General features: G+C 51.8%; 1 protein-coding gene across 3 annotated transcripts in view; it reads right to left on the bottom strand.

The window, feature by feature from the left end:
• The window catches only part of DUS4L (dihydrouridine synthase 4 like), a 144050-nt gene that overhangs the window by 36089 nt on the left and 92379 nt on the right, over positions 1-15582 (bottom strand). For all 3 annotated transcript variants that reach the window (XM_085654123.1, XM_085654122.1, XM_085654124.1), the window contains one exon: positions 8618-8739. In XM_085654123.1, coding sequence (XP_085510249.1) covers positions 8618-8739 — 122 coding nt within the window. The remainder of the gene's footprint in view (positions 1-8617; positions 8740-15582) is intronic.

Consider the following 15582-nt stretch of genomic DNA (forward strand, 5'->3'; position numbering starts at 1 on the left):
TGACAGATTAAGTCAACATCACTGTAATCCACCTTGTTGGAGTACATTTTAATTGTCTCCTTCGCTCTCTCACGATGGCCTAGAATTCTCACACAGTGGAGTTTCTGCTTCTCTGACACTCTATGCCCAACTTCTTCCGTTGGAATGGAGTACTCTTCACACTAATCCTAATCATGTAGGAAGGAAAGAATGTGGTGTTAGGGACCTTTCAACTCAGTAGATTGAAAGGGGACTCCCCCGTTATTGACTGTTGAGTGGAACAGCTGCTCCACTTCAGCCACTTCTAACCTTTCCAATAAGGCCAACTGAATACACTCCCTAAAACACGAATGAAAAATGTAAGCTAAACTATAGTTCGGGAGCGCTAGGTGGCGCCCGACCGTCATGGCCGCCTTTCAGTAAGGCTCCCGGCGCCGGACCCCACAAATCCTCCTGGCTCCGTCTTAGACTGCCCTGCCCTGGCCGGCTCGATCTGAGAGCGGAGGCGTGCGGAGCTGCCCTGCTGTCCCGGGCCCGATCCTGAGCTGCCGCGGTCATCGCGGGACCCGCCTGGACGCCGTGGAACCTGACCGGCAGTGGACGGCGGCGGCTGTGGAGCTGAGACGCGGGCGAGCTGCGAATTGTGCCCGCGGCGCCCACGAGGGGTGTAGGCCTGACCCTGCCGGTGGGGGAGGGGCGGCTGCCGCGGGCCCTGACAGCACCGGAGAAGCGAGGCCCTGATCTGCTGGCGACTCGTGGTGGCCCAGGAGTGGTGAGGCGGACCCCCCCGAGCAAACTGGTGCAGTGGAGCAGGCGGTGAGTGCGGCTGCGAGGGACAGGATCGCTGGGGCTGCTGTGGGGGCCGGGTGCGGAGGGGAGACCCCCCCCATTGGGCTGGGCATCGGCGGCCGGGGGCCCGGCCCCCCGCCCTCTCCTCCTCCTGTCTGCAGTGTGGCACTGGCTCCGTCGGTCCGAGGCTGCCTGAGGGGTTCCGGGTGCAGAGGGGCCCTCTTCTGGTTCGGGCCGCGCTCCGGCGGTCGGGGGGGGGGGGGGGGGGGGGGGGGGGAGTGTGTGCTCCGGGCCCCGGGAAAAGAGGTCCGACGTGTGGTGACATCCCCCCCCTTGGAGTTGGGGGGTGACCGCGCTGGTGAGGCGCCCCCTCGGAGGGGTCGGCTGCGCACACACAGAGGTCTTGGCGGTCTATCACCTGCGACGCAGACGGGTGACACTACATGGGCCCGGGGCCTTGAACTGAGGTGCTGGACCTCGCCTTGTCCGTGGGAGGCTGCGGGCACGGCTGTGGCCGGGGGTGCGACTGGTTGTCCTGCTGGGAAGCCCGCCGGGGCTTGAGCGCTGGGTCTGGAGGTGCCTGGCCATTTCTCTACGCGGGATCCCCCGGCCGTGCCTCCTTCTGCCTCCACTTCGCCTCGAGCATCCACCAACGTCCTGAAGGGGTATTCCCAACCCGTTGCCCGGCCTCGCTGAACGCTGCGCCCTGGGCGCCCCCACCATGGGTAAGGACAAGGCCGCCAAGCCGGCGCCCGGGGCCACCCAAACCAGGATGGACAAATTCACGACCTCTGAGAAGGGGTCCGGCCCTACGGGCGAGCCGGCCCCGGCCCCCGCTGCGGACCTTGCCGCCATCCTGCAGGCCATCAATTCGTCTCGCGCCTCCCTGGAGGGCATAGTGGGAGAGGTCAAGGTGGATGTTGCTCTTCTCCGGCAGGACTTGCGGAACGCCACCACCAGCATCTCGGAAGCCGAATCCAGGATATCCACCGCTGAGGATGACATCCGCCACCTGCAGGACCAAGTCCGAGAACTGACCACTCACTCTAAAGAACTACACCGCCGGGTCGAAGATGCAGAAAACCGTGCTCGGCGCAGCAACCTGCGCCTGGTGGGATTCCCGGAGGGGGTCGAATCGGGCCGGGCGGACGACTTTATGGAGCGCTGATTCCGATCCTGGATGCCGGTGGACAGCTTATCTGCCTCGTTCGTAGTGGAGAGGGCCCATCGATCCCTGGCCCCCAGGCCCCCCGGTGCGCCCTCCCGGTGCGCCCCCCCGGCCTTTCATCCTCTAGATCTTAAATTTCCGAGACAGGGACGCCATTCTCCGCGAAGCCCGGCGCACGGACACCCTCCACTACCAAAATCAAAAAATCATGATCTTCCCGGACTACACTCGTGAAGTCCAGGAACTGCGCCGATCTTACACTGAAGTGAAACAGAAGATGCGTTCCCTGGGCCTCCAGTACCAGCTTCAGTTCCCGGCCCGCCTTCGGGTCATCTTCCAACACAAGACATTGTTCTTCGATACGCCCCGAGCGGCCTGGTCCTGGTTAACGGAGGAGCACCCCCTGCACCGCTCTGGACGCGGATCGCCCACGGGCGGGCGGGGGGGGGGGCGGGGGAGGCCCCGGACATCGAGGACCCGCCGACGGCATCGCACGTGACCCCGGGAGCGCACGGCGGAGGAGGCGATCATCGCGCGCTCCGGGGGGCGGCCGCGCCGGGGGTCGAGGGCCTCTTCTGCCTCCTCGGCTGCACCCGCCGGTTCCGCGGCGGGCCGTGTCGCCCCGGCCAGCGGATCCCGCAACCCGGTCGGCCGAGTCTGTGGACACCTCGGACCTTTCTCGCAGCCCTAACATTTAACATTCTGTGTTTCGGCGGGGGGGGGGGGGGGGGGGGGTGGTGCTCGGGCCTGGGCTGGAGTGCTCCGGTGTCTGTGTTACTCTTGGCCAGGGCAGGTGAATCAGGCTTGATTTCTATTGTATCAGGGGTCCACTAGTGCTCAAGCCCGAGCGTTTTAGCTTGGTGGTTGTTCCCTTTTGTTCGGGCGACAGATGCTTCTGTTTTCGAAGTATAGGGTGGGGGTGGGGGATTGGGGTTGGTTTGGGGTTGTTTCTTCCTCCTTGGAAAGGTGTTGTTGGTGGGGGGTGACTCCCTCTTTGTTGTTGTTCCACGGCATCTTGTAACCTTTGACCTGCTCTCCTGCTCGATGTCCCGCTGTCCTTCCTCTCTAAGGGCTTGCGCAGCCGCGCCTCCATTGGCCCCCTCTTCTGTCCTGGACCATGGCTGACCCGCCTGTTCCCAAGGCCGCCATGCGCGTATTGTCCTGGAATGTCAATGGTCTTTTAGATCGCTTTAAACGCATGGCGGTCCTTAAATATCCGCAGCGTGCAGGGATTGACGTGCTCCTTCTCCAGGAGACCCACCTTCTGGGCAATAAATGTCCCTTTCTTACCCGATATGGTTATGATAGGGTGTGGCACTCAGGTTTTGCGAGGGGATCCCGGGGGGTAGCTATCCTGCTCCGCAAGTCCTTTCCCTTCGTCCTGGCCCAGGTGCACTTGGACCCCCAGGGCATGGTAGTGGCGGTATATGGTACTCTTGAGGGGCGACCCCTCACCTTGCTGTCCCTTTACGCGGCTCCGTCCCTCCTGTCGGTGGCCCTCTCTTACACCGCGGGCCTCCTCCCGACGCTTCCGGCGGGCTCCCTCATTCTAGGCGGAGATTTTAACGCCCCATCTGGATTCGACGGGACCGATATCCCTGGCCCGAGTCGCTCGCGCAAAGCAGCTCTCGACCTGGGCTGAATCTCAGGGCCTGTGCGATGTTTGGAGGGTCTGGCACCTGCAGGCTCGCCAGTACACCCACACGTCGGCAGCTCATCACCCCCATGCCCGGATCGACCTCATCTTCGTCCCGTCTACCGAATGCGCAGGGGTGCAGGATGCCCGCATTCTCCCGAGAGGCCTCTCGGACCACTCACCAATGCTCCTTGCCCTTGGCCCGCCCCCCTTTCTGCCCGTCCGATGTGGCGTCTGAACGCTTGGTTCCTCCATGACAAGGCTTTTCGGAAAGTGGTCGGTGGCGAGATAGCGGATTATTATTCTCACAATGCGGGATCCGTCCCCTCCTCTGCCGTCCTCTGGGAGGCCGGCAAGGCGACTATTCGGGGGGCCGCTAAGGGGCATGTGCAACGGCAGAGACGTGCTCAATCCAGGAAACTCGCGGCTTGCGAAGCTCAAGCCTTGGAGCTGGAGCGCAACCAGGGGACGTTGGGAGACAGCACACGGTCGCGCCGCCTGGCCTTCTTGCGGGAAGAGATTCGCCTACACTCTCTGGAGGCGCCAAAGACTCTGTGGCGCTCCTCGGTGGCCCGGGTATACGGATGGGGAGACAAAAACGGTACACTTCTCCACCGGCTGGCCACTTACCCCCGGGCGGGCAGGATTATTCCTGCCATCAAGGATTCTGCGGGCGGAACCCGAACGGTCTCGGTGGCAATGGCCCAAACTTTCGCTGACTATTATTCCCGGTTGTATCGAACCCGGGCGTCTGAGCTCTCCCTTGAAGAGTTGCTGGGGACGACTGGGGCGGTGCTTGGGCGGCTGGGACAGGAGGTTTCTGAGACCCTGGATTCGCCTATCACGCTGCAGGAGATTGAGGAGGCGATTAGCCGCCTGGCGCCCGAGAAGACCCCGGGACCTGATGGGTTCCCTCGGGAATACTATGCTCACTATCGTGAGACCCTGGCCCCGAGGCTTCGGGACCTGTTTGCAGAGGTGGTGGAAACGGGTTAGTTCCGGCCAGAAACGGACACAGCTACCATAGTTGTCCTTCCCAAGACGCAGCCCCCATCGCAGTCCTGCTCAGACTACCGGCCGATATCCCTTATTAATACCGAGCTCAAGATCTATGCCACGGTCCTCGCGCAGCGTTTGCGCCCGTCTCTTGCCTCCCTGGTCCACCCGGACCAATGAGGATTTATGCCGGATCGGGGGACCAGACACTGCCTGCGGCGCCTGCATCTCGCCCTGGCACACCGAGGACGCCTTTCCCCCTATCTGGCCCTTCTGCTGGTCGACTTTGAAAAGGCCTTCGACTCAGTGGGGTGGGCGTACTTGGGTGATGTCCTGGAGCGCATGGTCTTCGGTCCCCGGTTCCGTGCCATGGTCGCGGTCCTGTATGCGAGCCCGCGGGCCCGTGTATTAGTCAATGGGGCTCTATCCCGCCCATTTCTTATAGGTCGAGGGACGCGCCAGGGATGTTCGCTCTGGCCATGGAACCACTGGCTGTACTGATCCGGTCGGATCCCACTCTCCGCGGGTGGGACTGGCCAGGTATGACCCCTGACAAGATTGCCCTCTACGCGGACGACGTCCTCCTATATCTCTCTGATCCCGCGACCTCGGGACCCCAGGTCCGCCAGATTCTCCGCCTGTTTGGCCAAGCGTCGGGTCTTCATCTGAACCCTAAAAAATCCGTACTGGTCCCGTTACACCCGTCGAGGGAATGTTTCGACTGGCAATCTGACATTCCCCTCCGGAGACTCTCATTTAAATACCTGGGGATCTGGGTCACCCTCCTTCCGGAACTCTGTTGGGCCCTCAACGTGGCTCCCGTAGTCAACAAGGCCAGATCAGATATGCTCAGGTGGCAGTCACTCCCATTGAATCCGCTGGGGAGGGTCGCCCTCTATAAGATGATGATCCTCCCCAAGTTTCTGTACATGTTACAAAATACTCCGTGCCCCTTTCCGCGCCCGTGGTTCCGGGAACTGGATAAGATGGCGACTAAATTTCTCTGGGACGGCGGCAGGCCCCGGTTGGCCTTAGATCGCTGCAGGGTCCCCTCCTATGACGGAGGCCTGAGCATGACTAATCTATATCTATATTATTTGGCCACCCAACTGCTGGTGATTCATGACTGGTTCTCGAATGGGTGGGACGATCCGGCCTATCGACTCGAGGTGCAATGTCTCGGGTTCTCCTCTATCCAGAACATGCTCTATGGGGCAAAGGTCCCCCTGTCGCTCCCCGATGTCGTGCGGGCCCCTTTTCTGGCGTGGCGCGCAGCTTTGCGGCACACCCGCTGGTCGGGGAAGAAAACACAGCTCACACCGCTTTGGCATGGAACATGGCTGCGGGAAGTGACGGGACTTGAAGGATTTCGGCAGTGGGATCTTCTAGGGATCTCCAGCCTGGGCGCTATATGGCGGGGGAGGCACATGTGTTCCTTCCAGGAGCTTCGGACCCGCTTCTCGTTACAGCCTTCCCAATTTTATAGATATCTTCAGCTGCGTCATGCGGTCCAAGCCCATGTCCCTCTGGACTCCAGATTGCCTGCTCATAGCCCGCCCGAGGCTCAGGTGATGTTAGGGTGTCTGGGGAAGGGGGGGGAATATCCTGCATATATAAATCCCTGATTAACAATACCCCGGTAGATTGGAGCGGACTAAAACAGCGATGGGAGGTTTGGGTGGGGCCCCTAGATGAAGCGGACTGGAGGGACGCCCTTATGGCACCTCGATCGCTTACCACTTCCGCCAGGTTGCGGCTCATCCAACTTTACTACCTCCATGCTGCTTATCTGACTCCGGACCGCCTATATCGGGCAGGCCTCCGCATGGACGCCTCATGTGCTCGCTGTGGGGTGGATCCGGCGGATTTCTTACATATGGTTTGGTCTTGTTCCCGCCTGGAGAGTTACTGGACAATGATTGAAGCCGAACTAACTGAAGTCCTGGGATGGGAGGTCCCCCATGATCCTAGAATGGCTCTGCTGGGCATCACGGACGGGCTGGATGGGTCCCGTAACAAAAAGTACTTTCTCACTACTGCCCTAATGGTAGCCAAGAGGGATATAGCGGCCGTGTGGTCACAGCCGGACCCGCCCAGAGGGGCAACCTGGAGTAGAGGGGTGGATTGGTGTGCCGCTCAAGAGCGGTCGTTGTACGCTGCCCCAAAAAATTCCGCAAAGTATGGGGGAAATGGCTGGGGGGCCTGTTTTGAAGGGTGGGGGCGCAGAGGGCGGGGGGTTGAGGAGTAGGGGTGGGTTTTTTACATTTGCTTGTCAATGCTTTCCTGATTGAATTTACTGATGCCAAGTTCAGCGAACTGTTGTATGTCATTCTTGATTTTGTCTTCTATGCAGAAATAAAAAAAAAATTATAAAAAAAAAAAACTATAGTTAGGAGTTCATACAGGTATAAATGGGGTGATACTTGACCCGAAGAAGATTGGAAATCTCCAGTATCTCGTTGAACATCACCTGTGCACCATAATCCACCATCACCTCCTCAGGAATTTCTTCCCTCTAAATTATCGTGACACAACCTACATTTCTAGAAACCTCAGCCCAAGCTCTAGTAGAAGGAGCAAGACATGTTTTCACATTGCTGATTGCGGATCTCCAAGGACGAGCCTTTGATCTTCAAAAAGGGTATTCAATGTATGGAGAGGTGAGTGCAGTTTTATAGTGACTGCTATTCGATGGCTCGGTATGTTTAGAGGATATTTGCTTTGACATATTTGTTCATCCATGTGGTATGATTAACTGCTGCTGCTTCTGAGATTCTATGATATCTTAATCAATGGATAACATGGAAATCCTTGGAAAGTCACCCCTTTTGCTGCACTCGTTGGTTCAAGGGAACTGTTTTATTCTAGGATACATGCACCAGGAGTATTGCCCATAACTTACAGCAAATTGGAAAATCTTTATCTTTTAGTAAGGCTACTGCTGTGTGAGGCCAGCCCTGGAGGGTTTACTCGAAGAGCCAGGTCTTCAGCTTCTTGAGGGAGTCAAGAAAAAAGGAGGAGTCTCTCATGTGTTATGGGAGGTTGTTCCAGGTTGGAAGACCTAAAGGGGTTCAAGAAGGCAATATTTGTTGGGTATCTTGCAGAGCACCCAGACTTCTTGCGAGGATGATAAAAACAGTGGTGTAGCAAGAGTGGGGATGGAGGGGGGCGGCGTTCCGTCCGGGGTGGAAGGAGTTTGGGGGGGCGCCCCTGCTCTTACCTGCAGCAGTCGCGGGGGACTCACCAGCACCTCTCCCTTACATCCGGCCGCTGACAGTGCACGGCTGCTATTTTTTTAACAGAATTTTGTATGTTTTTTTAAACTCCATTACAAGATGGCAAGCATACATGTACATGCTTGCCAACTTGAAACGCTTGTAAACGAGTTGAAGAAGCACAAGCAAATCCAAAGGTATGAGCATGCCTGCAACAGAGAAAGGGCTGGGGCTGGTGGGTTATGGGGATGGAAAAGGGCAAAGGGAGCAACCTGCACTGGGAGTCTACTGGAGTGGGTGGGATATAGCAAGAACATAGGGGCGGAGAAGCAGAACAGTGGGGAGAATTCCACGGCAGACTGCTTAAAGCCCCATGTAACCATCCACAAAATTCCATGCATTTAAGGACAACATACTCGGCCAATGGCAATTTTTAAAGAAATGCCAATGGTTAAATGGGGCTGACCAAAAGCCCACTCTTTTTATACTGCATCTGTGTATATGTCTGTATTGGTAACTCAAGGTACCTGATATACACCAACATCTGTCTGGAGGCTGGACTTATAAAGGAAGGCAACTACAAATTAACTTCTGAAATAGTTAGGTTGAAGTATCATACAAATCTAAAAGCAAGTATAAGTTAGCCTGTTTTGTTTCCACAAAAGCTCCATCAAGGCAACATAGAATTGGAAAGAGACAGCAGAAAAGAATTACTTTGAGAAAAACTCATATTGAACTAAATGTTCCAAATCCTGTTTGGCAGGTGTAAATCATTCGCTTTTTGAAGTTACTGGGTCAACTCAAATTAAATAAGAATACAAAATAAACACATACCTTGGTTTGTTGTAAATTCACTGTCTCTTGCTTTCACAGACTTCACAAAATCTGACGCAACAATCATCGGGGTGTAGCAGAGATCGCAATGGTACTTTCTCACCAAGGTTCTGAAAGCTAACCTGGAAGTAAAATAATAGAATGAGTTCAGCACCACAACTATTTGTTTTATGCAAGTGATTTTAGCAACTGTGTCTAGACAAGGCAGCCATATAAAATCCATTTCCACTTTATTATGTACTATGTGATGTAATTTTCATTACCTTGCAATGAATGAAGGACTATCCAGCATTAGAAGATTCTAAGAGAGCGTAAAAGCAGACTGGATATCATTGTCCATCTGATAATTTACCTTCCACATCTTCAAACAGTATCTCTCTAGCTAGAATGCACATAATACATGTACCATCATCTAGTGGGAGTCTACCCAGACCTTAGAAACTCTCTGCCAACAAACACAATGCTTCTGTAGCATTCAATGACTACACGTTGATAATGAAGAAAAGAATCTAAGATTTCCCAACAGAAGCAATGATGACATAGATACTATGTAACAAATAACCAAGGAGAGACCTGGGGCAAAAAAGGTCCAGCACATGTGCCCCAAGATATATACTGTGAAACCAAGAGGTGTGCTGTTTCTAAAAAGGAGAGAGGGAGGTAAGGTCCTTACCGGGGGTGGGGAGGGGAAGAGGGGGAATTGTTCCTATAAGGAGCAAGGACCCTCACACACTGCGAGGGGTGCGAGGCTTCATTATCGGGCAGCTCCTCGTTGGCCGGCGCTGCAATGCCCAACGGCCCCCCCCCCCCAGGGGGATATTTGCCAGAGATCTTTTACCTGTGATCTTGGCCGATGATGAAGCTGGAGTGTGTGGTCTGTGAGGTGTATATACAAAGGTGAATAGAGGATGAGGAAGATGGGAGTTAAAAATAACTATGGAAACCAGCTGAACCAACTTTAATTAGCGAGTTCCATGTCATGATTAAAAACCTACAATATTTGCAGGAGGAGGATATAGTAATGCCCGTTGGGCATTGTATACCGGCCTAACGTGGAGCTGCCCGATGATGAAGCATGACATCCTTCGGATGTGTGAGGGTCCTTGCTCCTTATCGGAGCACTCCCCCCAGGTAGGACTTTACCTCCTTCTCTCCTTTTTAGGAACAGCACGTCTTGGTTTCATTAAGTACTATGCCCAGAGGAATCAGAACGCATATGACTTCGTTCGTTCTGAGTAATACACGAAACACATAAAACCTTAAGAGGGTCACTATGACTAAGCAGGGACAGAGAGCACACAGTAAAGGACACAGCTTCGTACTTCACAGAGGACAACAGAGTACAGGAAACATAAACCAAAGCACTAGATCGGGAAACATCACATACTCCACCCTCAAATATAAAAACAACAATCATTCCAATATTTAATTAATAATTATCATCCTCACATTTCTCAAAACAATGGTGTGCACATATAACACAATGGGAATCTAGTGAACCATTACCATACACCCACTGAGACTCATCAAATCCTAAAACAAAATAGTAGCAATTTCTGTGACTCACAAACAAACCCAGGAGTCCTCTCAACACTTTGATGCAAACAATGACCGGATCTCCTTCCAGCCCCACAAACTTTCTCCTCTAGACTATAGTAAATCCCCTCTCTCTAAACATTGGCAAATTCAAATCCTTCACCAAAGAGTAGTACAGTGATGAGACTCACTCCCCTAACAACAATAGTAGGTACATACACTTCCCATAAATAACAGTGGTACTTAGTACTTGCCCTCTGGTAGCATACTAGCAGAACAACTATTCCCATGTTACACTTAACCAAATTCCGAACAACAATATTGAGAACACATACTTCGCCTACTGAAAGCAAACTAGCAAGGAAACTCTTTGCGACGAATAGCGTTCAACTAACTCCCTTAACAACAGTAGCAATTATTACTTCCTGCCCCTAGAGAGCTACATTGCCAAGGCTACCAGGACGCACATGTCCCTAATGAAAACACATCTGGCTCCACAACATGAATAGCAGAAATGTATTATTTCCATAACCATAGTCCACTACCAGTAACACGGAACTGCACACCACGTGGAAATGTAACCCAACAGCTGTCTCCTCAAAATTACCGAAGCACAGGAACACATTACAGATAACAATGTGCGCAGTTTACACACAAAAAAAGAGACTATTGCATAAAATACATAATGCATCATTTTTTTTTTTTTAAACCATTTTATTGGGCTTTTCATTCTGCAATTACATTCAACATCAATATTGTGTTAAGAGTTACATGAGTCGGGTCACATTACATCTCAAGAGATTTTTAACATGGGGTTGCATATATGTTAGGATGAGCACCTGATTGTGTGGTAAGAGTTGAGGTGTTCTGGAAAGGGATATGTTGTCCTTCCTAAGGAGGCGGAACTGTCGGGTTTATCGTTGATGGGCAGAAAACTAGGTATGGTTGTCTAACATGGGAGTGAACTGGGGGTGAGTCGTTGAGAGTGCGGGGTGGGCATATGCGTGTTCATCATTGATGGCTATCGCACGGTGTGTAAGTTTATTGTTGTTGTGTAAGGTGGGTATGTTTCATTAGGGGAAGTCTATTGGGGCATCCGTGTGAGCGGTGGTGGAGAGGGTCTGCAGATGCGGATATTAGTTTGTGTCTACGGTTGTGGGTCCCGGGTCTGGCGCTCTAGTAGTGGTTGGTGGTGTCACGGGTAGATGGATTGTTACCGTCTGTTGTCTGAAAATTTGGAGAAGTGTGGCCCAATCTGTAAAGATATGGCTGCGGCGCTTCCCCTGCGCCTCCTTATATCTTTTTGCATCTTTCTCCGAGTGCCCCATTTGCTTACCCCCCCTCCTCCGTCCAGGCGTGCGCCAGTGCATTGCAATGCCTTGCTTTGCTAGAAGAAGGGCTAGCGATGCGAACCACGTTTCCGCTTTACGGTCTTTCCTATGTCGGGTCACTCTCAGCGTGCTTGCTTCCCATGTGGCATTGTCAATATGTCCTGTAGTCTCTCGTAATGTGTTGTGAATTGAACCCCAATAAGGCTGTAGGTTAAGGCAATTCCAGAACATGTGCTGGAATGTTGCTTTGAGGAGATGGCACTGTGGGGAGAGGAATTGTGTCTCGAGGTAAAAGTGTTGGAGTCGCGCCGGCGTTAAGTATGCGCAATGCAGTATGTCGAATTGTAGGTTTTTAAATTGCGGGCTAAGGGACACTTTCTTGGGGTATTCCAAGCCGGTTTACCACTCCTTGTCATGTAGTGGGCACCCAAATTCCTCTTCCCATTTCTGTCTAAGTTGGGTGAGTGGAGTGGCCGTGATTTCTCGGATGGCTTTATATATCCATGTAATTAAGTGACGCCCTGAGCCGATGGTTAGGATGGTATGGAGCACCGGGTGTGTCACGGGCTGCCCCTGGACAAACCCCATGTCTGTCAACAGTCCAAGACGATTTGACTGTAGGAGAAACTGTCCACATGGGAGCCCACTTTCCTCCGCTATGTGGTCGAACGTGAGGAGTTGGACGTCCGTGAACAGGTATTCCGTTTCCGGGAATGACTGTTCCGTCCACACCTGCAGGACCTGAGCGGTGGAATGGCCGCTGTCCTGGGGTGAACCTGCCGGAAACAACCTTTACATCGCGGTGATTACACCGCTATGCCATTACAACGTGTTGTTACAACGACCGCGTAGTAACCACGCAATGCCATTACTATGCAAGTCTTTACATTGTCTTGCAGAAGATGGCGCGCTAACATAAGGAATAGTATAGTTTACTATTTCAACACCTTCCCTACTGTTGCATTGGCTGAAGTTGGAATAGTAAATTATAAATTTCTAATGTTAGCACGCCATCTACTGCAAGTCGATGTAATGACTTGCGTAGTAATGGCATTGCATGGTAACAATGCGGTTGTTGTAATGACCACGTTGTAATGCCACGCGATATAATGACACGCGTAGTAAGGAGTCATATTCGAACCTGCAAATGGTAGCAGGGGGGTGTATAGTGGTGTGTCAAGTGCATAATGCATCATAATGAATACAAGATACACGAGTCATGCAACAGTACATACACATCAAAGCAGCCCATCGCCTGAGCTCATGTCTGAACACCCTGAAGGGAAATGAAACTTAACAAGTCACCACTAGCATTATCACCTATATGTTGAAAAGAATCCCTTTGTGAATAGCATTTCTGTAAATAATGCCTCATAGACTTCCCTCTTTGATTACTGTTTGCACAGTCGAGGTGATTTGATAAATGTCCTAATAGAAACAGAATCTGACATATGAAAATAGAACGTTTCACAAATAACTCTTTAGCCTCCCAACAGTAGCTCTCACAGGAACGGTTACTTGCAGCTGGAAGGTGGAAAAGCATTGTTAACTGACCATTCTGTGGCGACGAACAGACCATAGTTGTTCTTCTTAACTTTCGACCTCCTCTAGGAAACCTCGAAGCCATGCCTAGTGAACTTGAGTCGAGCGCAAAAGCACTGACCCGGATAGGGCTTTGCCCACTGCCTGAAGAAGCAGCAGCGAGACCCAGACCATCATGGCCCACCGCAGGGCGATGGCACGGAACCACGTGCTCTCAGTTCCCACGCACACAAAGGCAAAACATGCACATGTCAGTCAGATTTACTACCAACACAAGCGATCAAAAGCAAGAGTTCCTGTTTGTTGAATACCGCGCAGTGGTCATGGAATCCTGGGCTACAACATCACGCACAGCACAGCCAATGGTGCCAAAAGTTTATTTTCTTGACAGAAAAAAAACCTGCCCTGGTATCGGGGAGGCCTGGCCTGAACATATAAACCCAAGACGAATGAGGAAATAAACCGCCTGGCCCAAATGGCGGTACATTCTGACCAAAGGACAGCTCCCCCAGTGGGAAAGAAGATTTCACAATTCCCTCTTGTATTTCAATAGCCATACAGCAGCTATGCACCAGAGTTAACACGGCTGAGCAGCACAGTCCTTAAAAGTAGCAGAGCAGTGGGCTCCTGGGAGGAAAATCCTAAACAGCTGCCTCTGAAGAGAAGCAGGGCACAAGTCCTAAAAAAAAAAAGAGGGGGACTAACTTAGTTAGGCAGTATGCAAGAGACATCAAGCATGGCATCACAGGAATTTACATCACAAAGTGGCATCACAAGCCACGACTTTACAGGAAGTGGCATCCCAAGAAATGACATCAGATCTAAAGCGCTCAGATATATGTTTAGCAGGTCTATCATGTGTACGTTTGAGCACATTGCGAGGTTAACAGCACAGTAAGCAATGGGAAATGACATGTGACTTCTACACCTTGCAACCCCCCAGTTTTATAACACATCCTGTACATTTATTTACAAACTTATATAATTTATTGTACATGTAATATGCATGTGTTGATGTAAAGCGCTCTGACACCCTGCATAGGGATGAGTAGGGCTTTACAAGAAAGAATAGTGGTACTTAAATTATTTCAACGGCTCCTCCGGTGTAGTAAGCTCTATATAAATGCAATTTGCTTTGTGTAAACACTGGGAAAGACCAACACATCTGACATTTTTACAGTGCATGCATATCTCCTAAACAGGGACTGAACAAAGTGAAAAGCTGCCTCTCTTAAGTATGTGTGAAGTGCTAACAAGATGCGAGCCTTTGTTTCCCCTCTGCTTCATTTGCATCAGGTGTGAAGCTCCTGACTGCTCCCAGCCAAGAGACTCACAAAAGGAGTCCTGATGACCCCTCAGATTCGGCCTTTTTTATGGGCCCAAAAGGAGTCTTAAATAAGGAAGCTCCGTCCCGCCTGCACGTTGTTGCAGATAAAAAGCAGACAACGTGCGTGCGGGCGCTGATAAAAGTGCCCACGTGTTTGGAAATGACACCGGACGAGTTCAGCATATTATTCCTTGGGGCCCAAATTCTTGGCAGGGTGGACCTTGTTCACCCTGTGAAAATAGTGGGTGGACGCAGTCCACCGGCGTGTACCCTCGACTCGTGCCCTGAATAGAAGCCAATGTGTGCAGAATTACCCTCTGCCGAAGGCAACGCTTCATGCGTGCGCAAGCAAGAGTAGCTGCATTGGGGAGCATTTCCAGTCAACTTGGGCAGCAGGCAGGAGTGGCTGCATGGGGGGCTATTCTAATTCAACCTGGATGCGCAGCCAAGAGTAACTTACCAGGGCGCATTTACAAGTCATCATGCGTGCGCAGGCCGAATGTATGAGTACTGCTGCATCGATTTTTTTCTTCGTGGACAAAGTGGGCTTATTTCCTAGTTAGTGAGCTGGGTCGAATTTATGCAGGGACATTGTGTGAATGTTCATTCAGCGGTGATTTATGTTATATTGAACGTTTGGCTGGTTACTTTATTTGTCGTACTCGTACACTGCGGGTTGATAAGGTAAGTCGTCAGTATACAGTCCTAGCCGGTTTGCTTTGACAACTACTTACTGCTTTTCTTCCCATGGTTACCGAACTTCCAATTTAAAAAAAAAAAAAATAAAGCGCATCAGTTTGTTCAGGCCTCCACAATAGCGACCGGATCTGCCAGGGAATGGTCTAGTCAAGTGGTTTACCTGGCTTATTGAGGTCTTGCAAATTAGAAACAAAAGACGGCGCTTTAAAGAAATTCAAGGGAGTGATGAACAGAAATCTTTACTGACGGAGGACTACGCACATCTTGCCTGTAGTGTTTTTCTCGCCCGTCAGTAGCAAGTAAGTGTCGTAGCCTAGGTTGACCTTTTTTGTTGTTTCTACTTGTTTCTACTTTGTAGGGCGATGCGGTTTGGAACTTGCGCTGGCATTGGGTATCATTAGGAAATTGTTTCCACCCTTTCCACAATGCATCATACCTCTTCAGGCAGAAAATAAAACATCAAAGAAAATGGGGTTGTGGTTTTTGGTTTCCATAATCTACGACACCCTTTCCGCAGAGTTCACCTTCAG

This window comes from Triturus cristatus, chromosome 4_1, assembly GCF_964204655.1.
Source record: "Triturus cristatus chromosome 4_1, aTriCri1.1, whole genome shotgun sequence".
NCBI lineage: Eukaryota > Metazoa > Chordata > Amphibia > Caudata > Salamandridae > Triturus > Triturus cristatus.